Here is a 25,615-nt window from a genome sequence, read left to right on the forward strand (position 1 = left end):
ATCTCAATCTGCAATGGCCTGATGAGATGCAAAGTTGTCAAAGTTGTAAGTGTGATATCCAGGCAGCAATTTCTCTGAGACTTCCTAGGCAAATGGGTCTTACTTCTGTCTCATCTCTCACACACAGAGACATGCTATTTTGGACAGTTCCCACCAGTCCCCGGTCGGTTGACCGAACTGGTGCATTGCTGTCTCAGGCAGTTTGGCCCGCTCTTCATGCTAAAGCTCCTTTCCAGTGTCCAATTTCTCTGTGTCAGCCCTCCCAATGGATGGCAGCTGTCTTTTCCCCTCTCGCCCTGTCACTTGAGTTCCTTCCAGTGCTGGGACAGCAAACTTTTATACATTAAGACCTGGGAAGGGGAAACTCTTTCTCTTCCATGGATCTCTAAAGTGAGATGTTGGGCAAGAAAGCTGAGTTTGCGGGGAGTGTTTGAGATTTTTCAGAAAAAATTAATCTATTTGGAAGTAGGTCGCTTCATTCTTAGAGGTAAGTGTATCTGTGTGTATTCTTTCCCCCCTTTTTCCATTGCATACTGTTGTAGGCTAGTTTTCTTTTCCTTACAGAGACCTAAAATCTCTTTTCTTGAGGCCTAATGCTTGCAAATGTGTCAGATGCTTTCACACGAAGCCCTGAAACATTCTCCTCTTGGTGGCCAATGTCTTCTACCCCATTTTAACCTGGTTAGCTTTCAGAGGTGGATGAATTCATGTGTTTCAGTCTGTGGAGGCATAAAATGGCTGAAGCGCCTTTTCTCACAGAGCATGAGGAGAGCTCCAGAGAGGAAATATAACTGCAGAAATGCCGAATTTCCTGTAGTCTACCAGTCAGGGATTGTGTTGGGATACTTCTCCCCGCAACAAAACATCCACCCTTTTAATTTGTGCTTTTGGAAATGAAGGTTCAAGAATTCCCAAAGCATGTTCTTTTCTGCAGTACAGCCTGGCTTCTCATTCCTAAAGAAATTCACGTCTAAGTAAGGGAGGTTATAGCACCTCCCAGTCACTTGCCATTTTGTAAAAGGAAGAGGAGGGCTCCTCTATAGAAGCCTTGAGGAGATTAAATGTGGGCCTGTCCTTCCAGTTTGAACAGCAAGGAACATTTTGTCTTTGGGGAAATAGCTATTTCAGATGTTTAAAGCAAGAGACTTAAGTTTTGCACAGAAGTGGTGCATGTGATGTTCTGCATCCTGGAGTCTGCGTTCTGGACCAACCATGTAGTGAAGGATGTCCAGTGGACATCCAGGCAGCTATGATGAAATCTCTAGGAATCTGAGACTGGTGACTGCTGTGAGATTCGAATCCATTTGTGGACACACAGACACCAGAGGAATTACGGAATGGAAAGCCAAAATGCTTTTCCACTGAGGTCCTGCCAATGACGTACGTGGTTAATGACAGACCGGAGCCTTGTGTCATGGCCAACCACTCCCTGGCTCTGTCATAAAGGCCTGGGAAGTGGAATACTGAAGAGCAGAAAAAGGATTTTGTTGAGAGCTGGTGTGACACTGAGGTTCGGTTCTGTTGGTTAGTAATAGTCCTTGCTGGAAATTTCTGGAAAAATGTGCAGCCTGATGTCATTTTCAAACAGCTTAGTCAGATGGTTAGGAGCATCTGTTTGTATTTTTACCTGGTGGTTAATTTGTGTTGGTCAACATCAATACCTGTTTTTTTTTTGACACGGCTTCAGTATCTGGAGTAGTAACAAAGAAGACTGCCTCTGAGTGTGTGGAGAATGCCTTTCCCTCACCTCTAAGTAAGCACAACCTTTTTTATGCCATCCAGGATTAAGAAGGTGGGCCTCCTAGTATCTGTCTTATAAAGGAGCGTGGTGGTTGTTTATACCCTTTCAGTGCTGGATGTAGTCTGATCTCATCAAACTCTAATGACCGTGTGGTAACTTATTTCTGGATTTCCTTTCAAGAGTGGCAACTGTCTTTTGGCCATGCTGGGAAGTGTATTCTGGGAACTTTCCTGACCCCCAGACTTTTGCAGACTCTGCCCTCTTTCCCTTTTAGGGAAAACAGTGGATCATAGATAAGAGTGTCGATGTGCTAACAAATCTCTGTATTCTCTCACTTGATCAAAGAAACCCTACCTTGGACCATACCATCATGGTTCTCTAAGATCGATGTAATTCTCTAAGGAGATTTTATTACAGATTTAAATTTGTTCAATAGTCATGCATTCTCAGGAACCTCCAGGAATTGTAGCTGTAAGGGCGAGGGGCTATGGTTTTGTTTTTTTAATTTAGCAGCACACAGATTAAACATCACTCCAGGGACCCATAGTGGTAGGTAGCTGATAGAGAATCATAGTGTTGGAAAGAACCATTAGGACCACTTGGTCCAGCCCCCTGCCATGCAAGAATACTCATGTCCATTATAAATCCATATAACAGATACATCCTTGATGCTGTTCATTCTGTGCAGTGATAGGCAACCTGATGCCATCCAGATTTTTTGGACTTCAATTACTGTAACCCCCTGACTACTCACCATGTGCCACTCAAGGGTGATTCTTGCCAAAGCAACCACATCCCATTTTCAGTGATTTCAGGGCCAAAAACCTGAGACCAGGGGGAGGGGTTTTGTGATGTCACAGGAGTGGGTCTTACGCCAAGTGACCATGTTGAGTTCAAGTGTGTGGCCTCACTGGCTCTTACCCCAGTTCACATCCCTCCCTCCCTGTGCTTGAAGAACCCTGGTACACCAAAAAGGCAAGAGGGAAGTGGACTGAGGCATGTATGCAAGGACCTTTAAGCTGAGCCAGTGAATTCTGGTGCCAGCTCTGGTGATTGTCCAGAGGTCCTTCCTTGGTATTAATATAAAACCACCTATTTTGTAGATATGATTCTGATCAGTAACTAATTTTAATAAGTGCACTGATTTTTAACTATTTTTGCAATGCATGCCTGAGTTAAATTTTGATAATCACCCTTGTCTAAGTTGATTATAAGAGAGCCAGTGTAGTTTAGTGGGTTGACTACGACTCTGGAGACAGGGTTTGAATCCCACTAGGAGACCTTGGGCAAGTCACAGTCTCTCAGCCTCAGAGGATGGCAATGACAAACCCCCTCTGAAGAAACTTGACAAGGAAACCTGTGATAGGTTTGCCTTAAGGTAGTCATAAGTCAACAAAGCTGATTATAAAACTATGCTTGTGGATGGTGCATGTGCAGGATTACAGTTAGTTCCTGCTTGCTTCAGTGTTGTAATTCAGACTGAAAGGCAACCTTTAACATTGTTAGTAAAAATACTTTAAAATGGGACATAGAGTGGTGGGCTCAGTGGCCTATGGACTACTCTTTTACCAAGTCTCTTCCTCCCCCCTGGCCCAGTTTGTGCACTGTGTGACAGAGCTTGGAATAGGGAGAGGAATGGACATGCACACCATTCAAGGTGTTAAGTGCAGCCCTTCATCCCAAAGTAAAGGTGGAAAGGAATGGTGGAGAATATTCTATTCTATCCCTTAAATATCACCATACAGCTTGCTCTTTCCTAGAATATGTGAACATTTGTGTCAGGATTACAGGAGAGGTTTCTCCACTCACTCTCAGCAAAGAAAGAGCTGATATGCTTGTGTGTACTTACATGTACATCCTCATCCTCTGAACCATCACTGAATCTGGCCCTTGGGATCAAAAAAATTGTGCACCCCTCTTCAATTGGTTTTCTGGCTCAGAAAGATGGAGTGCATGTGTGTAGAGAGTGGCACATGAAGGCTAGATTTCCCTCTTGATGACTCCAAGCAGTTGCAAGGATAACTGGGCAAGGAGGTTGGGGATTTGGGCAAAGATTCCACTCCTTTAGGGTTCATCTTCAGCCTGGGGGCTGCCAGTTGCTGATGTTTAAGCAGTTTATCACATGGAAGGAATTTCTCTTAATTTCTAATGAAAAGAAAGTGGGGCCAGAACACATTAACATTAGTTCAGCGAATTTACGTGAATTCGAATTGCGTTTGAACTGACTTCCCATTGCCTGAAAATAGTTTTCCATTGCCCAAAATTGCATTTGATCACCTGTCACGCAATAACATGAAACCCCATGATTGCGTTCGGACTGACTTCCCATTGCCCGAAATTGCATGTGGTAGTTAAACCGCATGATTGCGTTTGGATTACCATTGGATTATACTTCCAATTTCCCTTGTCTGATAAACTCCTAAAGCCTCATTTGCTGAGCTTCTTTTCTGTATTGTGTTAAATTGTATGTGCTGTGGGGGCGTCTGCATGGGTGCAGAGAAAGTGTGAGTGATCCTTTCTGTGAATGCTGCCTGGTACTTATATGAAATCTTTTTTAGTTTGCTGGGTGATCAAACATTTCCCTGAACTTGTCACAGATCTTCCACAATGGATGAGATAGTTTTGTAGAAGTTTCTGCAGTGATTGGCTCCTTCAAAGGAGTAAGGTGAAGGGAGAGGGAACAAAATCCCTTTTAGCTATCTTAAAATCCCATTTAGTTGTCCTTGGGCAGACTGCCCCTTTTCTTAGGTGCATTTAATTTGCTACACCATTCAAATCTCTAGCTATACCAAGGTGGCACTTATTCTCACTTCTGCCAGGCCAAGGTTTGGCCTAATGTAATAGCTTACAGCCTCAAAATTGACAAGATGTACATGTGTGACTGGGATGGATCACAGACTTTCTGCATGTATTTAGACTGGGGACAAACTTATAGAAAACTGGATGGACTATAATATTTCAGGTGAAAGAGACGTGGTTCTGCTGATATTTTTAGCAGGCAATCAAATATTCAGCACTCAGATGACTAGCATATCAGCAAAGGTTCTAAATAAGCTTTTGGTGGGACCTGCTAGTTCTTTCTTTGTTAAGTATTTTCTTTGCTGACCCAGCCCCAGCCCCACCATCATGGGAGAAAAATTCCAATTTCACAATGCCTTGACATAATACAGTCAGAGCTGTGGAGTTGGTACACTAAACCTTCCGCTCAAACTCATCTATATTTCTCCTCTCCAACTCTTTCATAAAGGGCAAATGTATATTATTCAGCCATAATAAAGCTACTGTAGTTTCATCACCACCATGTGAATGATCAGGCTACTTACAATATACGATATATTGATTTGGTAAAAATGTCTGAGCAAGAAAACTTTCCAAAATCCCAATGAAAGTTACTATGCTACAATCTATTAATAAATATACAGTCAGCTCCCTGTATCCACGGATTTTTTTATCCATGGATTCAACTGTCCGTGGCTTGAAAATAGTAAAGACAAATATAAATTCCAAAAAGCAAACCTTGATTTTGCTATTTTATATATGGGACACGGTTTTACTATGCCATTGTATTTAATGGGACGAGTATCCATGGATTTTAGTGTCCACGGGGGGTCCTGGAACCATACTCCAGTGGATACCAAGGGCCCACTGTAAAAAGGGTTTTGAACAGAAACATAGGGTATATCTTAAAACTAAAGAATTTATAAAAGCAAGACTAATAGATACATAATACATATATTATTTTATTCTGAAGCTGAAGTCAGAGTCAGTACATTTCTACTGACTCCAGCTCCTGACTCCACCTAAAATTGCCTCCCGTTCCAACTCCATTACTTTGATCTTGACTCTACAGTCCAGGATACAATTCAGGGAAAGTGTTGCTACTCAGTTCTGCCTAACTGTATAACAACAGGACCTAGTCTGTTGAACTGTGTTGCCTCCCTCTGTGGCCGGGACAGAGTTAGCTGAATTGCATTCCAGATCAGGATTGCAGTCTGATATTTTGCATTCACAACCACAAACTAATATAAGCGACTTGAATTATAGCCTCATACAGAACTGGCTGAGGGGACGGGGGCCACATGCATGCACACTCCATCTTCCCAAGCACATGCACATTTGTCAAAGCATAGAAAGGCAACCAAATTCCTTAGTAGTCCCTCCAAATTCTCTTATGGTTATCATTTCCTGAACAATTTGATCTCTTGAATTAAAGAGGACAAGTGACCTTTTGGGATCAATGTGGTCTGAGTGGAGGAGGCCCCTGGCTCAGTCATCTACAGTTTTTCTTTTTAAAGGATCAAGTAGCACAGAAATGCCCAAACTTTGGTTCTCTGGGTATTTTGGACCCAGAATCTCCACTAGAACCAATGTCTATAAATCCTGGAAGTTGAAATCCAAAATGCCTGGAGGGTCAAAGTGTGGGAATCACTGAGTAGCGCGGATGGTTGGAATGAACCTTCTGTGCTTGAGACCCTGGAGAACCAGATCCTGCTCAAACTGGACCAAGTAGCTCAGACTGTTTGCTGTGGTACAAAACAACTTTGTGGGAGAAGAGTGGAGGTGTCAAGCCTTCTTGTGGTGAGGGTGGGACTCCTCAGTCATGTGTGAGCATGAGCTGTCATTACTCACCACTGAGTAATCTTGCTCACTCATTCATAAATTTTATGAATTGCTCATATTTTGGAAGCTCTCCACAAATAGAAAGAGAGCTTCTTATAAATTAAGTCAGTTAGATGTCTTACATAGCACTCCAAATAACGATGAGGATTTCTTACCTGCTTCCCCCCCATGGATTGAGGCAGAGAACAGCAAGAGATTGAAATAAAACAGATTAAAAATGCATAAACCAGTTACGGTATAATGAGGCAATTGCTTTTACTGGCAAAACTGGCATGATGTGTGTCCAGTTAGCCCTCTTTTCAGAATCAGAAAATATTTGCTGAGAGGGAAGAGAGCTTTTGGAGGTAGTGAAGTAAGATGTTATTCCTCAATGTATGAGAAAAGTTCTCCTGTGAAAACTGGCATTGCTATGTAGATTAACAAAGCTTGGACCAGAAGGACTAATAACTTGCTCTCCTGCAAATACTCAGTAATTAAAATGATATCCAAAATTATATACTGCCATCCCAGCAAACCACTGGAAGCCTGCCTGGCCCTGCTGGTGTACTTAATGCTGGAGTACCTCTACCAGGGGAGTGGGAGAAATACCAGTAATGTGAAAGGCACACTCTGTGTCCAGGCAAAGTCCAAGGCCAAAATCAACTTCTGGGGTTAAGTTTTTATTAACCTCAAAGCCCAACCAGCCTGCATCTCCTTTACTGCCTGTTCTTCCCCATAGATGCCTCTGTTGCCATTCTACCACAGAATTCTGTAGGTTGTCCAGCTGAGATTAAGCTTTGTCTGAACCTGAACAGCTTCTAGATGCTTTTGAATACTCATGATGGAGGGATGCAACAAGGGCAAGTGGGGTTTGAGTCTTGGGAGTGGCAGGGGAGGGTTGTATTTGTTAAAAGTGTAAACATGAACCCTGGGTATGTGAAAATCCACAATTTCTCTTTTTCCTGTATCCATCTTTTTCAAAAGTCAAGTTCTTTTCATTTTGAATAGATAAATGTTTGTTGTTGTTATATACCTTCAAGTCATTTCCAGTTTACAGCGACCCTAAGGCAAATCTATCACAGGGTTTTCTTGACAAGTTTCTTCAGAGGGGGTTTGCCATGGCCATCATCTCTGAGGCTGAGAGAGTGTGACTTGCCCAAGGTCACCCAGTGGGTTTACTTGACCAAGCAGGAATTCAAACCCTCGTCTCCAGAGTCATAGTCCAATACTTAAACCACTACATCATACTAGCTCTCTAAATTAATACATGGAGTTAATTGATTTGTTAATTTATGTGTTAATTAACAAATTAATATTAATGTGGATATATTCTTAAAAAATGAACTTATTCCTTCCCATTTGCAGTGGCCAAATTCAGTGGGTACACTTTAGAAGCTAATGGCCTAAATACCCTAAAGGCACCAGATTATATCTGATTTTGAAAGCTAAGCAGGGTGAGCCCTGGTTAGTACTTGGATGGGAGACTGCCAATAAATCCCAGGTGTTGTAGGCTTTATTTCAGAGGAAGGAACTGGCAAAACCATCTCAGAGGATTCCTTGCCTAGGAAAACCCTATGAAATTCATGAGAGCTCCATGAGATAAACAGGTGACTTGAAGGCACACACACACTTTTGAGATGTGAAAATTTCTCTGGGCTAATTGTCTTGCCTTTCTCTGAATCACACTTGCATCTTCTTCCTGTCCTTGTTTCATCTTGCATAAAGAACCTTTGTGTTTTCCCCTGCACATTTTACACATTCCTCCTAATGAACACATTTATGTATGCATTTTACTTAACTTGTCCACTCCCACCATTTGTGCATATTCCCCCCAGCTGTGAGCATTTTTAGCCATTCACAATGTTTTAAAACGTGCAAATTGTTCTGTGTACATTTTTATTTCTCTGAAAGGTCTTGCTGATGTGCACATTATTGAGGTGAAGTCATAGAACCATAGAATCATAGATCTGGAAGAGACCACGAGGGCCATCCAGTCCAACCCCCTCCCAAAATCTTGAAAATGATAAAAAGGTGACTTATGCTGAGATTCAATTTTTTTCACACCCTTGTTCAATTATTCCCAACATGTAGAAGACCACGTTCTTCCCACCTGCTAAATAGCTTTTAAATATGAGAAGTCTCTCATAATAAAAGCAATGGCAACCTTTGTTGTGTGCAGTAAAGTTATTTCCAACTTATCTGTCATGGAGTTTTTTGGGGCTGAGAATTTGTGACTCGCCCAAGGTCTCCCAGTGCCTTTCCATAGCTGAGTAGGGACTCAAACCCTGATTTCCAGAGTCATAGTCCAACTCTCAAGCCACTATGCCACCCTGGCTGTTGAGGGATATAACAGAATTATGACAGAATTGAGTACTTGAAGCCCTGGGCTTGGATGGACAAATACGGTTGGCTCTCCACATTCACTGGGGTTAAAGACACAGGACCCCCATGAAAGTGGAAAAACCACAAATTAAAAAATACTGTGTTTTTACCTGAGAGAACACCTCTCTGGGAATCTCTAGGTCCTCCAGCACAAATCTTTGGTCAACATTTGCCAAAAGTTGACCATAGAATCATGCTGGAGGACCTACAAATGCCTAGAGAAGTGTTTTCTCTAGTGATTTCAGAGTCTTCAAGTGCAACTCCATGGTCAATTCCAATACAGTTGCATTGGAAAACCTAGAGATTCCTAGAGAGAACGTATTAATTCACAAATAATCAAAGCTGCAAAGGTCAAAGTTGCAAATGGGGGGGGGGGGGGATTGTATCTCCCTATCTGTTTTCCCCAAATTACCACTTTTTTCAATCTCATATTCTTTCCATCCTGAATATGAGGAAACGATCTGGCAAATCTTTATTGTAAAAATAACAACAAAAACAAACAAACAAGCAAACTTGAAATAAATGCTCACCCATCCTTAAATTGCACAAATATAGAATGGATGCTTTCCCATAGGACTCTGGCCCCTGAATAGCTGTGGGTTGCCTATTTGCCTCTTCACGTTTGCCTGTGTTCTTTTCTTCATACAGTATGACAGAAAAAGAGATTCTTGAGCCACCTGCATCACCCACATCTGAAGGGGGGAAATCCACGGAAGGGGTAAGTGCAGCTGTGGTTATTCCTGGAGGGCAAGGGAGTGACAGCCACCTTTGAGTCCCGATTCCTCCACAATCAGCCATGAGGTCTGTCTGGAGGGATGCATTCCTCCTTCAGCATGTCCTGGGATGCCGGAACCTTCTGACTGTGGCCTGTTTGCCCATGGCGACTGCAACCACTCAAAGAAGGGCATATACCCTCCTTTCCAGTGAAGCCAAGCCCAACCCATGCTGTCAAAAATGATCAGACTGCCTGCCTGTTAGCTAATGCCTTTGGTGACATTTTATGAGCACAGAGGACTGCTGCTGCTCCGTCCTCTGGTTTCTCCTCAATGTTAGGTCTGCCATTGCGCCCGCTTATCTCGCCTTGACATTTTTAGGCAAAGTTGTCTTTTATTAACTTGATCCAAAGTAGCATCTCCAAGCATGTCCAATGGGATTTTTACAAATATGTTTTCTTGAAAAGAAGGCCATCATGCTGCATGCGGTAAGGGTAGGTAATCTGGTTTCCTCCAGAGGTTTGGGAAAACGAGACCTTGTGGTCTCTTCCAACACTACAATTCTGTGATTCTGTGAAAACAACAGTAAACTATTCTCGTCATGACCAATGATCAGGGGTCATGGGAAGATCCAAAATGGAAGGTACCAACTTGCTTCCACCTGCTAGCTCACCAAATAGCCAGAATAATTTTGCAATGTTTTTAAAATAAATGAACCACCCTGGTTGTGTTCTTCCTGGCCCCGTCTTCATGCATGGAGGCATTGCCATTAACTTTTATGTGAAAACCTAGAAAGCTAGGTTGGCTGCAATTTTTTCTTTCATGAAAAAGAAGGTCAGTTGCAGAGCAATACAGAATGAGACAGTGCCAGGAGCTGTGAGCTTTTTGCTTGCCTTTGCAGTGTACAGGTTGAGTCTCCCTTATCCAAAATGCTTGGCACCAGAAGTGTTTTGGATTTTGTCATATCTTGGAATATTTGCAAATACATAATGAAAGATCTTGCAGCTGCGACCCAAGTCTAAACATGAAATTCATTTATGTTATGTATACACCTTGTAAACATAGCTTGAAGGTAATTTTATACATAATATTTTTAATAATTTGTGCATGAAACAAAGTTTGTGTCCACTGAACCCTCAGATAGCAAAGATGTCACTATCTTGGCCACCCATGTGGGGAATGTGGGATTTCACAGTATTTTGGAATTCTGGATAAGCGAGACTCAACCTGTGCAATCCTTACACATTTTTCCTTGCACAAGAGAACACGAGCCTACACTCAGCACTGCCATGTCCAACAGGACTCAACATGGGGGTAAATTCATAGTATTGGAAAGTTAAAAAGAGTCCTTATCAGCCAGTGATTCTTCACTTTTGCACATCCCCCCCCCCCCCCCCCCACACACACACACTAAAATTTGTGCTTCAGTTCCTGGAAGACCCAGCCAACATGGTCCATGGTAAAGGAACTGAAGGAACCAATGGTAGGCAAAGGTTGGGAATATCTATCTATCTATCTGGCTGCCTTTCTCCTAAATTGGACCCAAGGTGGCTCACAAAATACTTTAAAAGCAGTAAAAAAAAATTAAAATTAAAACATTAACCTGACATAAATTAAAAATATAAAACCATTGAAAACCATACAAAAGCAAACACTCCAATAAAAAGCCTCCCTATGTGCAGTTACATGTTAAAAGTTTTTGCCTACTGATGAAAGGAGAGCAAGGAGGGAGCCAGTCTACCCAGGTTGACCACATATTCTCCTTTTCTAGGACATGCCCTACATTTCAACTTTCTGCCCAGGAGGAATTCCAAAATGTCCTCTCTTTGAAGCATAACTAAGCTTGAATTTATAACTATATTAGTGTGTTTAGCTTTTATTTTGTCATGCCCTACATTTTTCTTGAATGGCCACCATTGTACAGTGCTTTGTCTTCCTTTGCTGTTGGGATATCTGGTCACCCTGCACAAGAGGGGTTTCCAGAGCAGCCACTGCGAAGGCTCTCTCTCTCTTGTGTCCTCACCAACTGAGCCAGTAATGATGGTGAGACTGAGAAAAAGCTTTCCCCTGAAGATCTTAAGAGGTCTGGCAGGTTCATATGGGGAGATACAGTCTTCCAAATAGTCTGGATCTAAGCCGTATAGGAGTTCAACTACTGTTAAGACCATCAACTCCAAGCCCCGGCTTGATGCAGAAGATCAAGAGAAAAAGCATCCCCATTCTCTCTGCCTGAGAATTCTAAATACCCCTCCTTAAAACTGCAAATCCCAGAATGCAACAGGAGGCAGCTAGAGGAGTCAAAGTGGAATAGTAGCACTTCAAGAGTATAGTGTGATAAACATCATTATTTGGCTGTTCCAGCTTCTGTTGTTTTAGTTCCTCCAGTGAGGGAGAGTCCACCCCTTTCCCTTGGTAACTGAATCAATTGCTGTACTCTTACCTTCAAGATGTTTTTGCTAATATCTCACTGAAATTAACCCTTAAGTATTAGAGCCAGTCCTGCTCAGTTCAACCATGGATAGCAAGTCTTTCCCCACGTCCTCGTATGGCAAAACTTCAGTTTGCTCCCCAAGCCACTGAAATTCGTTGGCCTCCACATATCTCAGTTCTGCCTTTCTTGAGGTACCAGACTCTTCTTTTTAAAAAGCAAACATTTGCAACCCCAAAGCCCTGTTTGCTGCACCGGTGGGTGGTTGTGGTGCATAGAGGATGGCTGTTCAAGAAACACAAGCCCAAATCCTTTCTGGATATGCAAAACTGGTTTGAATTATTTTGGATCCTGATGTAAGTCTGCCAAGCATGCTGGGAATTGTGCAACAAGGAGGTCAAAGTTCTGCATGGGGGATGCAGGAGGATTATACGAAGGTTTTCAAACGGCATAATTTTGTAGACGTTGCAAGGGTTTTGAACACATTGCTGGAATCTGGAAAAGCTGGGAGAGCCTAGATAAGTTTGAGCATAGGAGGAAGAACATCTGGACATGTCTGGAAGGAATTTCATATAGGGAAGCTGTGTCAGCTTTAGATAATAATACTCATTGTCATTCCCTGTTTGAGTTATTTTTCAGGTAACAGCATGAAAGTGCAAATGGTATTGATCCTCCTACATACTACACACACACACACACAGAGTTGATGCTTACAACATTAGAAAACACTCTTAAGGTGCATTGGATGGAAATTCCTGGATAAATTTTCCCATTCAGAACCATAGTTTGACACAGTTTATCCCCCTGCACACTTAAAATGAGAGACTTAAAATGTACAAAATCTCTGTGAATGAAGATATGAGTCTATGGCTAATGTGTGTGTGCGCGTGTGTGCTTTCAAACCACCTGTCAATATATATGGCAATCCCATATATTGGGATTCACCCTTCATAGGGTTTTCTTAGGCAAGGAAAACTCCGAAGTGGTTGTAGATATTTATAAACGATGAACTTTGGAAGAAAAGGGAAATCTTGGAAATTAAAATAATTCCCAACCCCCTTAAGTGTCACAGGAGCTACAGATGTTTAGTTTAGAAGAGACATATTTTTATTGAGCAAACAGTTATGTGCACCTGAAAAAAAACACATAGGCGCGTTATAAACGGCCATTTAGTATGTGCTCTGTGCGTACTAGGGTTAGAAAGGGGCGTGCTAGGGTTAGGAAGGGTCTTACCTTCCTCACAGCCCCTGAGCCTAGTACGTGTGGAGCGCATACTAAATAGTGGCCCCTGCCCACACGGGGGTCACCATTTTGACGTCTCGGACGCACAGCGTCCGGATGTGGCGCGGCAGAAGTGACGCTGTGAGTGCACATCTCACGGCGCCACTTCCTGAGGCCAAAAAGGAGCGCCATTTCAGCGCTCCTTTTTAGCTGTGCCAAGAAGCCTCACGGTCTGGCCGCTGGGGATTCTCGGCGTAGCTAATGACGGCGGCGGCAGACCGCCTGCTTTAGGGCGGTCTGTAACACGCCTAAGTTAAACTTTCCCTTCCTTCTTCCCTCAGTGAAGCTGAGTCTGGGGGTAGTACTTCAAAGGATGTTTCCTTTATATGGAAAAGCACTAGAGATTTCTACTCTCTTTGTACTATCCATTTCTATTTACAAATACAAAAGCAGAGAAGAGGGGAAGTAAGAGGAAACCAGGCAGCAAAACCACTGTTCTTGCAACAGACTCACAAAACACCAGGGACCCCACACCAGCTACTTCCAGTCCAGTTAAACCCACAGCTCTAAACTCTCAGTTCTCTGCCTCTCTCCAAATTCAAAGCTGTGTGTGCTTCTTGCTGTTGCTATTTCTGTGCCCACTGTTTGTATTCCACAAGCATTAGGCCCATTTATATAAACCACAACGGCCACATTCATGGTACTCAAATAATTTAATGCGTCTAAAGTAGTCTTTAGCGAACAGCCCATACCCCTGGTACTCTATCCTGTAGAATCCTGAGATCTGTAGTTTGGTGAGGCACCAGAGATCTCTGACAGACCAGGCTAAATTACTAATCAAACTATAAATCCCAGGTGCCACTGGATAGAGTCAGGGCAGTTAAAGAGTCTAGAGAGGAGTGTTTGGAATTCTCAGCTGGAGAATTCTAGTGCCTCCCCAAACCCTGGGATTTCATAGGGCCATGGCGCCTAAAGTGAAATCACAGTGCTATAAATGTGTAGTGTGAAAGGTCCCTAGGATTTAGAAAGCATATATTTCTGTCTCCCTTCATTCTTCAGGCCAGCCAGGCTCTCTCTCCCACCATCCCCTCCCACTACTGAGCCCACTTGGCTTCTGCTGCTATCATAAGAATCTTTAAATTAGGGGCAGGTAACTTTGGTGCTTCATATGTCTTTGGATTCCAGCTCCCATTACCTCTCAGTATTGGCAGTGTTTGTTTATGTGTTGGGAAGCAAAGGCCAAGAAAACCTGATAATTATATATATTTTTAGAGAATAGCAGAGTTTGATGCAGCAGGAAAGCATGTAGTATATATTCTGTGTACGTACTGCAACCTATTTACAAATGCTGCCTGGTTTCTTAACATCTCTGTGCAATTTATATTAAAATCTATATGTAATAGACTATAATCCAATTTTGTTTCCAGTTAGGACAAACATATGGGAATGAGTGGATCTAAAACCACTGCGTACTTAAGTCTCATTGATTTTAGTGCATTTAACTCTAATCTTGCCTAAACTTTGTTTTAGCCAAACCTCAAGCAATTAGGAAAAAATAAAATAATAATGTTAAACAATACATCATTGCAAGAGATTGCGACCAGGTTCACTTCCCTCAGTACTTTGCTGAAATATAGTGTAGGTCTCGATGCACCATTAAGGTCCAACACATAACAAGTTTCAGTGATGCATTGGCTGTCAAAGACTAAGAATGCAAACTTTCTTCAGGAGATTAACAAATTTAATTAACTATTTGCTGTAGGGATACTTTAATAAGTGGAGCTTTAAGTGGTAGCCTTATCTGGTTTTTTATTATTATTTTTATTGGTTTTTGCAGGTGTGTTGAATACTTCTGATGTGATATAATAGAAATTAGATTTTTCCCCTGTGACAATGATTTGTAACTTTTACTAAACTGCAAGTAATACATCCTTCAAGAGTTAGTGTGGTGTAGTGTTTTGAATGTAGGAAACATTCTTAATCTGGAAGCAATGAATTCAAATCTACTTAGATAAACCCACCCTAAATCTGTGATGTGGGCACAATAATACTAATGTGTGCAACAAAACTGAGGACTGTTAGGGGAACTCATGAGATTATATATTCATATAGTTCAGGGCTGAGCAAAGTGCATCCCTCCAGATGTGACTGGAGTGCAGCTCCCAGCAGTCCTCACCCAGAGAAAGGCTGGGAGATGCAGTTCAGCAACATCCAGAGGGCCATGTGGTTCCCAACCCTGATGCAGATCCTTCATAGAAACAATAACAGCAGCAGCAACAATTGGTTAAAATCAGTGGTAGGTAGTCCTGGAGCAATTCCAAATAGATTGACAAAACATGTGAACAAAATTGCCATAGCATTTTTGTGGATTTTTTGGGCTATGTGGCCATGTTCTAGAAGAGTTTATTCCTGATATTTCACCAGTATCTGTGACTGGCATCTTCAGATAAATGTTTGTGATGACATTTAAAGCCCTAAATGCCTCCATATGTCTCTGAAGATGCCTGCTATAGATGCTTGCGAAACGTCAGGAATAAACTCTTCCAGAACATGGCCACATACCCCACAAAAAATATAGATGCCTGCCGTGAAGCCCTTCGACTTCAAAATTACCATAGATAGGATCACAATAGCACAATTACAAAAAGTGACACTGCTTGGAACATGCCACATTATTGGACAATACCTCACTGAGTCCTAGATTCCTGGAGAGAAATTAAATCATTGATGCTCCCAGATTCCGGCTGATAACACCTGTTAGGCTACGAAATCAACAAATCAAAACAATTGATTAAAAAGCAGGTGGTTAAGCAAGAAAATCACACACACAATTAATCTATCTATCTATCTATCTATCTATCTATCTATCTATCTATCTATCATCTATCTATCTATCTATCCAATACACACATCACTCTCTTTATTTGTCTTGATCTGTCTATCTATCCACACACACCCTCTCTCTCTCCAGCCATCCATCCTTGCATCCACACAACCCACACACACCTTCTCTTTCTCTGCCCTATATCCGTCTGTCTGTCTATCTATTCTCCAATCCACACGATCCAAACACACCTTTCTCTTTTTCACTTTCTCTTTATCTGTTTAATCTATCTATCTATCTATCTATCTATCTATCTATCTATCTATCTAGCTAGCTATCTAGCTATCTATCTAGCTATCTCTATCTCTATCTCTATCTCTCCATCTATCCACCCATCTACCCACACACACAACACACACACACCACTCTTGCTCTATCTTGACTTGCTTAAAATGCTGTGGCGTGATGGCAGGAGCTGTACTATGCAAGCTACTCTTGCTCTGTGCTTCACCATTTGCATCTAGCTGGCTTCCTCACTGGTGTTATGAGGAAAAGCCACTGCATGCGAATGGTGAGCTCTGTGATAGCATGGCTTCCATGGGGTTGTCTCTCTGCCTTTATTGGGTACAATTATTGGGCATTTGTTTGCATTTGTCTTGGGAAGAGAAACTTTGGAGGTAGGAACCCAGGGTCCTCTTCCCCCTCTCTTTGCTTCAGGGTTTCCTGAGTATGGCTTTTCCTCCTCCTCCATTACTTTGTCTCTTTTTATTGAGCTAGTTGTGGACAGGTTGGGAGTGTGCATGTCAATGGCTCTGGTTGCCACGGTTCCTTGTTGGCATCTCTCAAGTGCTGATTGTCCATCCAACCTCCCCATACTGCCCTGCCCTACCCCTACCCTACCCAACAACTCTGGAACCCCAGCTGCAGCGGCTAAAGCAAATTTTCCAACGCAAGCCCAAGGAAGATGAGGATGAAGCTGCCCCAGAGGAACCACAGGCCAATGGAGAGCTGGTCAGCCCCACGGGGGGACCTATCTACTACATCTATGAGGAAGAGGAGGAGGAGGAGGAGGAAGAGCCTGAACCACCACCCGAACCAGAAAAACCCGTGAACGACAAACCTCACAAGTTCAAGGATCATTACTTCAAGAAGCCCAAGTTCTGCGATGTCTGTGCTCGCATGATAGTCCGTGAGTCTTCTTCGCCAAGGAGAGCAAACTACAGGGGGATGGAGGTGGTTGGAAGCGCCTACTCTCACTCATCTTCCTTCTTAGGGTGGGCCTTTCACAATGGCACAGCTGGCAGAACTCCAATAGACATTACAAAATAATAATAATAATAATAATAATAATAATAATAATAATAATAATATGTTTAATAATAATATGTATTTGTATTCTGCTTTTTCACAAAGGAATCAAAGTGGATTCCAACAGTATAAATAAAACATCAAACAATTTAAATTAGCTTACTTGCTAATTAGCTTACTTGCTAATTAGCTTACTTGCTGTTCACTGCTATGATCTTTGGAATAGCGGTATATAAATAAAACAAATTATTATTATTATTATTAAAATTACAATTTTAAAAACCCCAAACCCCATCCCTCCCCCGTGCCATAAAACATTGATCAACCCATAGAGATTAAACAGGAAAAAAAAATTAAAACTGTCCAATAGGAACACACTGAAATTAGCACAAGAAATGAGTCTTCCTCTGGGGGGGGGAGGGGGGCGATGGTATCAATCAATTTTGATATCGGTATCAATAGAGATATCATTAGAAGGGGGAAGCAAGTCTAATGGATCTAACCTAGTCTAGAAAGGCCTGCCAGAATAGATCCGTCTTAATAGGCTTTTTAAAGGCTTCCAAGGTGGTAATATGGCGGATCTCATCTGGCAGGTCATTCCTGAGCCTAGGAGCGGCTGATGAAAAAGTCCCCTGGGTCACCGCTGAAAATCTGGTCTTCTTAGGTTGTAGCAGATTCTTCCCAAAGTGTGCAGGGAGGATTATATGGAAGTAGGCGCTCCCACAAGTAGTCAGGACGAAAGCCATGTAGGGATTTAAAGATTAGAACCAACATCTTGTACCTCGCCCAGAAACTAATAGGCAGCCAGTGGAGAGATTTTAGAACCGGTGTAATATGGGTAGTTCTGGATGTGCCTGTGGCCAGCCTGGCTGCCATATACTGTACCAATTGGAGTTTCCAAACTTGGCACAAGGGTAGCCCCATGTAGAGCGCGTTGCAGAAGTCAAGTCGAGAGGTTACCAGAGCATGTACTACTGTTTCAAGGTCTCCCTGCCCCAGAAAGGAGTGCAGCTGGCATATTAGCTGATAGCAAGTGCTCCTGACCGTCGCATCAACCTGAGCTGTCAGCTCAAGAGACAAGTCAAGGAGCACCTCAAACTGCGGACAGACTCCTTCAGGGGAAGTGTGACCCCGTACAGAACTGGCTTGCATAACTCCAGTCCCAGATTAGGGGTCCTTATTACAAGTACCTCTGTCTTATCTGGATTCAATTTGTGTTTGTTTTCCCTCATCCAGTCCATTACTCCATTAAGACAGGCATTCAGAGGAGAGACGCCATCCTTAGTCATTGCATCACTCTGAGACATAGAGAAATATCTTTGGATGACATCAGCATACTGATAACACCCTGCCCCATGTCTCCGGATGATCTCACCCAGCGGGTTCATGTAAATGTTGAACAACATTGAGGACAGAATCACGCCTTGAAGGACGCCCAACTTGAGCTCCCTCTTGGCTGAACAACTGTCCCCAAGCAATACTATCTGGAATCTGCCTGAGATGTAGAACCGGAACCACTGCAAAGCAGTGCCCCCAATACCCAACTCTCCCAGGCATTCCAGAAGGATACCATGGTCAATGGTATCGAAGGCCGCTGAGAGGCCCAAGAGCACCAGCAGGGTCACACTTCCCCTGTTGATGCCCAGATGGAGATCATCGACTGAGGCGACCATGGATGTCTCAACTCTGTAGCCCATCCTTAATCCGGTTTGAAATGGATCCAGAAAATCCGTTTCTATGCCATTCAACTCCTAGCAGAGTTGAATGGCGACTGCCCTCTCAATTACCTTGTCTAAGAATGTTAAAAGTGAAATTGGTCTGTAATTGTTTCTCTCCAGGGGGTCAAGGGAAGGCTTTTTTAGAAGTGGTTTAACCACTTCTAAAAGAGTCTTCACTTGACTCCCTTGTTTGCCACTTTCTCCAAAGTGGGACCCAAGGCAACTCTCAAAAAGAGTCACTTTAAAAAAATATAAGCAACAATAAAAATACAATTAAAATATCACATAAAGCCATATAAAATTATTTAGAAGGCTTGCAAAGTTTAAAAGATAACATCACAATAAAAAAGCTTCCCTGCTTACACATTAAAAGCCTGCTGAAACAATAATGGTTTTTGTTGTCTCCCTGGAAGTAAGCATATAGTATATATATATACAGGGGGCCCTTGTTATCTGCGGGTTCCAGAAACCCCCATGGATACCAAAATCTGTGGATGTTCAAGTCCTGTTAAATACAATGGATAGTAAAATGGTGACTCTTATATATGGATATGGAGGGCCGAATAACTAAATACAGTGGGCCTTTGGTATCCACTGTGGTTTGCTGGACCCCACATGGATATCAAAATCCATGGATGCTCAAGTCTCATTAAATACAATAACATAGTAAAATGGTGCCTGTTATATAAAATGGCAAAATCAAGGAATTTATATATTTTAAAAAATATATATTTCAATGTGTGGATAGTTGAATCTGTGGATAAGAAATCCAGAGATATGGAGAGCCAACTGTAACATGCTACAGATTCATAGCAATCAAAATCAGCTGCATGAGGCAGTTGCTTCATTCTGCTGAATATTAGAGCTGGCCTCAATAGGAAACCCTTGTTGCTTAGGTCAAGCAGCTGCAGAGCAAACAAGAAGCCCTGTCTGAGAGACACCAGTAGACAAACTAGGTAGCTGGAACAAAGTCCAAAGCATAGAACATCCTTTGCTGAGCCAAGCTGCCGTTCTGACAGTTCACTAGATGGGACAGCTACACATAGAAATGGATGTTCTCACAGTTTTAACCATGCTAGTTCTGGGGCCCATTCCTACTACACAATCATAATGATATATTTCTTCTTTAACTGCCATGTCAGCATCCCACAGAAAGCTCGGATTGGCAGTTCAGGGATGGGCATTTATCATTCTCAGCCAAATTACAAACCCATGAATCTGACCAAGCTACAAACCCCATGAATCCATTAGATGTTGCCATGACAATTAAAGTAAGATCATAGGGCTTAGTCTGAATGGGACCCTGGTTACAAATGCAATTTAAATACATTTCTTAGGGTTTCTTCTGATGTTCAAATGATGTTTTGCCCATCCCCATGGCACCTACTTAATCTGAGATACTGAAATGGCCCAGCGGGGAGATAAGTGGTTTGAAATGGAAGGGGGCGAATGGTCCCTTTTTATAGGGTTGCCAGAATAAAAACTGAAGTGGGTTCCTGTACCTTTAATGGTTGTGCAGAAAAGGGAATTTCTGCTGGTGTTGCTTATGACCTGCTGGTGAGATAAACAAAACCAGCTGAATTTCCTGCTTCTATACAACCATTAAAGATATAAAAGCCATCTCCAGTTTTAACTTTAGCATTCTACCTTTGTACTTCAGAATGGCTTCTCTTACTCAATAGTTTTTGTATGATTGAGGGGCAATCCTGATTTAAAAGTCATGATGCTGCTGGAGTCACCTATAGTTTGGCCTCTAAAAAGGGGGGGAATTGTTCAGAACTCAGGACTCCTTGACCTGTTTTGCCACCAACTGATTTCCTTTCTCTTTTTCTGCGTAGTCAACAACAAATACGGCCTGAGATGCAAGAACTGCAAAACCCACATTCATCATCACTGTCAAAGTTATGTTGAATTTCAGCGCTGCTTTGGCAAAATTGTAAGTGCCCCCACTTGGCCCTGAATGCAGAGTTTCCTGTCCTCGCCATTTGCTGTCCCTAACATGAAATGTCACACCTCAAGCTTGGACTGCATGTTCAGACTGTGTGCTGTCCCACGGTATGAAGATGGGAAAAGTTTAGGCATAGCGAGAGGATAAGATCTTCCCACAAAGGCATGCTAATTTGAGAACTGAAGGATCACCCTGGTTGCTTTAATAGGGAGCCATATCAGAAGCTATATCATACAGATTTTATGTATGCCTTAGCATTTGCAGCAATGATTTATTTAACCAAACAGAAAGGACTTTTTGTTTGTGTGTATTAGATGTTTGGTCTAGTACATCGGAGCTGAATAACTTTTTCAATAACCACATTGAATCCCAACCGCCTTGAATCCCACTGCAGGAGAAAGGCGGGATATAAATTTTGGAAATAAATAAAATAAATAATAAATAAAAATAACTGGAGCAGGGATTATGGTAAGAGTCTTGAAAAAATATGGAAGCTGCTTAATTTTGTTCTGGAACCATCAATAGTTCATTTGTAATCCAGGGATTATTCACTGCAGTGGTTATGGAGAAGAAAACCTAATTGAGCTGCCTGTTAATATTTAGGAGAAATTAAAACAGTTCTATATGTCATACTATACATTACAATGGTTATCAGAATGTAGGGACATCAGTATTTTACCTGCAAAGGTTTACTTCCTCTCGTGATACCAGCCATCACTGTTCAATTGCACACTTTAAAATATAAGTTTATATTTTGTAAAGCATGAATTTTGAAACACACAAACATGAATAATGATGAAATGAAACTCACCAAGTGCTGATGTATGCATGTGTATATAACTTCTTCTCTTACCTCAGAGATGGGCTCGTCCAAGTTCTGTGAAAATCCACAGCAATTTGTGTAATGCACTTATGCGTAGACTAGCCCTAAGTTACCAAGGGAGTGTGAACACAGCAAATATATGAGTTCTAGGTTTGATACATTTTCAGTATCTTCCCTCTGCAATGCTAGAAATATGGAAACTAAAGAAAAACATTATTTTGGGAACAGGATTCTTGTTTGGCAGGACAGTGACTTAAATTTGCAATTCTCCCCCATTAGCTATGGCCCTCTTCCCAGCCCAGAATGAGAGGTGGCTTTGTTGGCAGCTTCCTTCCCCCAACATACTGGTAGTTACAGAGAGGGATATGGATTTGCTGTTGCTTTATTTATTGCATTCACCCTCATCTTTGCCCTGCAGCCCCCAGGTTTCCGTCGTGCTTACAGCTCCCCATTGTACAGTGCCCAACAACTTGCGGGAGGTGAGTAACAATCACCAGCTCCTAGTGGGACTCCCATGTGGGACTTCCATCACCACAAGCTGCAGTCCTAATTATTTTTTCTTGCCATTTCAATCTACAGCTAACCGAAGTGACCCCGTGTTTGACACGCTGCGGACGGGTGTTGTCATGGCAAACAAAGAGCGCAAGAAAGGGCAGGATGACAAAAAGAATGTAAGGGAGGATTACGAGTGGAGAAGTGTCAAGACACGGGTGATATGCATGCTTTTTAGTACAAAGTTGAGCCTCCATTATCAGAAATGCTTGGGATTAGAAGTGTTTTGGAATTTTTTTTTAGATTTTAGAATATTTGGATATACAGAATGAGATATTTTGGAGGATGAGACCCAAGAATAAATGTGAAATTAATTTATGTTTTGTATACCTTATGCACATAGCCTGAAGGTAATTTTCTTCATAGTAATTTTAATAATTTGTACATGAAACTAGATTTTGGAATATTTTGGATTTTGGATTTCTGGATAAAGGAGACTCAATTGTATAGCAGACTGTGGAAACCTGACAATTGGGAAAAGATCCTGGAGGTTGGAAAGGTGGGATTAGGACTGAAAGAGGCCTAAAGAGAGGGTAGGAGTCATGCAACATCTATGGGTATTTTGGGTGCCTCTTCCCCCAGGGTTGGCAGGTTAAATACAAGACAGGTCACCTCTGTTTCATTGGTTGTACAGAGAAGGGAATTTCAGCAGGTGGATCTTGTGTAATAAGCAATACTTGCTGAACTTCCCCCTTCACCTATTAAGAGAACTGGAGCCCTCTCCTGTATTTCAATTAGCAATGCTAACTCTGCCGTCCCTCAACTTCCATGATGGCAATTCCAGCAGCAACAGGAAAAAACCACTTAAAGCTGGTATTTTTTCACTTTCAATGAGATGCTTCCAAAATTTGGTGGCAAAACAGGAAAACCCCATTTCAAGCAAGCTGATGTGAATTTCAGTAGTGAAACACAGCAGTGCGTTAAAGCAAGAAATATACTTGCTTAAAATGGGTTTTTCCCCCAGTTGTAGCTGGATTTCAGCAACAGCAGGCAGATATGGAGCATGGCAAGTGGACTGAATAAACCCAGACCTGTTGAGTTGTCAGCAAAGGTGGACAAGGAGTGGACCTATACATCTCACTATCAGTGATGACAGAGTATGGTGGCTTGGACTGATGGCTATTGTTTCAGTCTTTAGTCCATCATTTCCAGAGTCTTCCAGAGTCCCAGGAATATCCATCTTATAGTGCAAAGTATGTGATAGTATTTTTTTTTTAAAAAAAGTAAAGATATTCCCTTTTGACAAGGTTGCCAAGTTGTGTCCGACTGTAGGAGGCGGTGCTCATCTCTGTTACTAAGCCGAAGAGTTTGCGTTGTCAAAGATGACTCTGTGATCATGTGGCCAGCATGACTTCACAGAACGCTGTTACCTTTCCTTTGAAATAGTACCTATTTATCTACTTGCATGTTTACATGCTTTCAAGCGGCTAGGTTGTCAGAAGCTGGGACTAATGCTGGAAGCTCATTCCATCAAGTGGCACTTGGGCCTTGAACCGCCGACCTGCCGATCTTGCAATGATCAGAGTCAGCGTCTTAACCACTGAGACACCACATCCCTTAATCAATAATATATTTATTTATTAGTAATAATTAAAGCGGAGGTGGAAACTTCTGGGGCTGGAGCAGGGCATGTCACCCCCCTCTGTCTGGTGTTTATCTGACATTGAATTTGCTATTGTGCTGTGACTTTCAAGTGGCAAATATTAGCAATTTCACTTTAAATAAAGTGTGTGGGTAGCACATACCTTGTTTTTTTAAAAAAGGCTGAATCATACTTCTAGGACTGCGATTCATTAAAAAAAGGGGGAACTTTTACCCTACATACCTCATATTAAATCGGAATTGTTATTGTGATGCCAAATTTGGTGGGGATGGAGGCAGCAAAAATGGGCAGGATCCGCATGCTGGACATACACTGTTCACTACTGTAATAAAGGGTATAATACACTTTCTGACTCATTTCTCTCCCTGCCTTTTAGCCACTGGCTGCTATGATGGAGGAGGAAACAGAAGCACCTAAGCAAGAGGGTAACAAACCAGAAGAAGGTAAGTGCTGGGCCTTGGGGAAACAACTCCTAGAAAGCTCTGCAATCCAACACTTTGCTCAGGAGAGGTAGCATTCATAAAGGCCAATTAAGAAAAAAGCATCTGTGCAGTGGTATGAATGGGAGAACTTGTTTGTCACCAGGATTGGCCCTACCATTAGGCAGAGTGATTTCCGTCACCCTAGGGTTCAGTTGGCTGGCTCCTGTAGAGGGGGGCAGTGGGGCAACTTCTGGGTTGTTCCCCTTAGTTGGAAGAGCTCCGTGTTCCCTGTGGCTTGGTCTGGCCTTCCCCACCAAAACCAGGTTTCTATTGTTTGATTGTTGCTGCATATACACTGCAGAATTAATGCAGTTTAAAACTGTTTTAACTGCCATGGCTCAATGCTATGGAATTTTGGAATTAGTAATTTTGAGAGATATTTAACCTTCTCTGTCAGACAGCTCTGGTGCCACAGCAAACAACAAATCCCAGGATTCCATAGAATGGAGCAATGCCAGTTAAAGTGTTGCCAAACTGCATTAATTCTACAATGTGGCAGGAGCCAATGCAGATGCTGTTCTATCACCAGTGATGAAATAAAATTTATCTTCTAATTTGGCCAGTTTCTGCAACCAAAAGGTATTCAGTGAGCAACCATCTTGTCCTTTGCAGCAAAATGTCTTAAGCTGAGAGTTTCTCCAAACCTTCCAGCAACCCTGTACTGAAGGAATGATAATGTTAAACCATGGCAATGGAAATTATAAAAAGTTCTCTCAAAATTCTGAGCTAGCTCCCATGTAACCTTCTGCTAAAGGTATTGCATATGCATGTGCAGACTTTACCACTGAGTATCACTGGTGCGTGTTTGTGTTCCACTGTTCAGTGCAAGCACAGGACAGTAGGTTGCTAGAGTGACAAAAAACAGTCAATAGAACAGTTTAGCATCCTGTGATTTAAAAATACAAATGCACATAAGGTTTCCAGCTGATGTTACTCAAGCAAATGTAGGCTTTAAAATGTCTGTGTAATATCTGATGAATGTCACTTCATGGCAATGGCTCATAAAGAGCCCTATTCTTCTGGGAAAATGTACCATGAGAAACTGCCTCAACTTGAAAATTCAGGATAATATTTGGAAAGATGAGCAAATCTTCCCCTTGTTGCTAAATGCACTGTTTGTCATATTTTAAGTGTCTGAATGGCTTTTAAGCTTGAAATAGCAAAGCCACCTTGAAGACTAGTCTGTGGACCAGAAAGGGACACAGAAATATTTTATAATATTAGAGGAATTAAAAGCATTAATGCCAGTGGCAGATTATATTATTATAAAGAA

At 42.0% G+C, this 25,615-nt stretch overlaps 1 protein-coding gene across 3 annotated transcripts in view; it reads left to right on the forward strand.

Moving 5' to 3' along the window:
- The first annotated feature begins 296 nt into the window (after positions 1-296).
- The window catches only part of STAC3 (SH3 and cysteine rich domain 3), a 41,944-nt gene continuing 16,625 nt past the window's right edge, over positions 297-25,615 (forward strand). The window contains exons 1-8 of one of the 3 annotated variants that reach the window (XM_089482370.1): positions 297-487; positions 8,252-8,371; positions 9,371-9,440; positions 16,863-17,097; positions 20,773-20,870; positions 22,124-22,184; positions 22,285-22,376; positions 24,237-24,303. In XM_089482370.1, the coding sequence (XP_089338496.1) occupies positions 8,361-8,371; positions 9,371-9,440; positions 16,863-17,097; positions 20,773-20,870; positions 22,124-22,184; positions 22,285-22,376; positions 24,237-24,303 (634 nt within the window). In that variant the 5' untranslated portion in view covers positions 297-487; positions 8,252-8,360. Of the gene's footprint in view, positions 488-8,251; positions 8,372-9,370; positions 9,441-16,829; positions 17,098-20,772; positions 20,871-22,123; positions 22,185-22,284; positions 22,377-24,236; positions 24,304-25,615 lie in introns of all 3 variants that reach the window. The other 2 variants (XM_089482367.1, XM_089482369.1) reach the window with 2 other exon arrangements.

The sequence above is a fragment of the Sceloporus occidentalis genome, unplaced genomic scaffold (assembly GCF_023333645.1).
Source record: "Sceloporus occidentalis isolate IW3139 unplaced genomic scaffold, rSceOcc1.0.p SCAF_1, whole genome shotgun sequence".
Taxonomy (NCBI): Eukaryota; Metazoa; Chordata; class Lepidosauria; order Squamata; family Phrynosomatidae; genus Sceloporus; species Sceloporus occidentalis.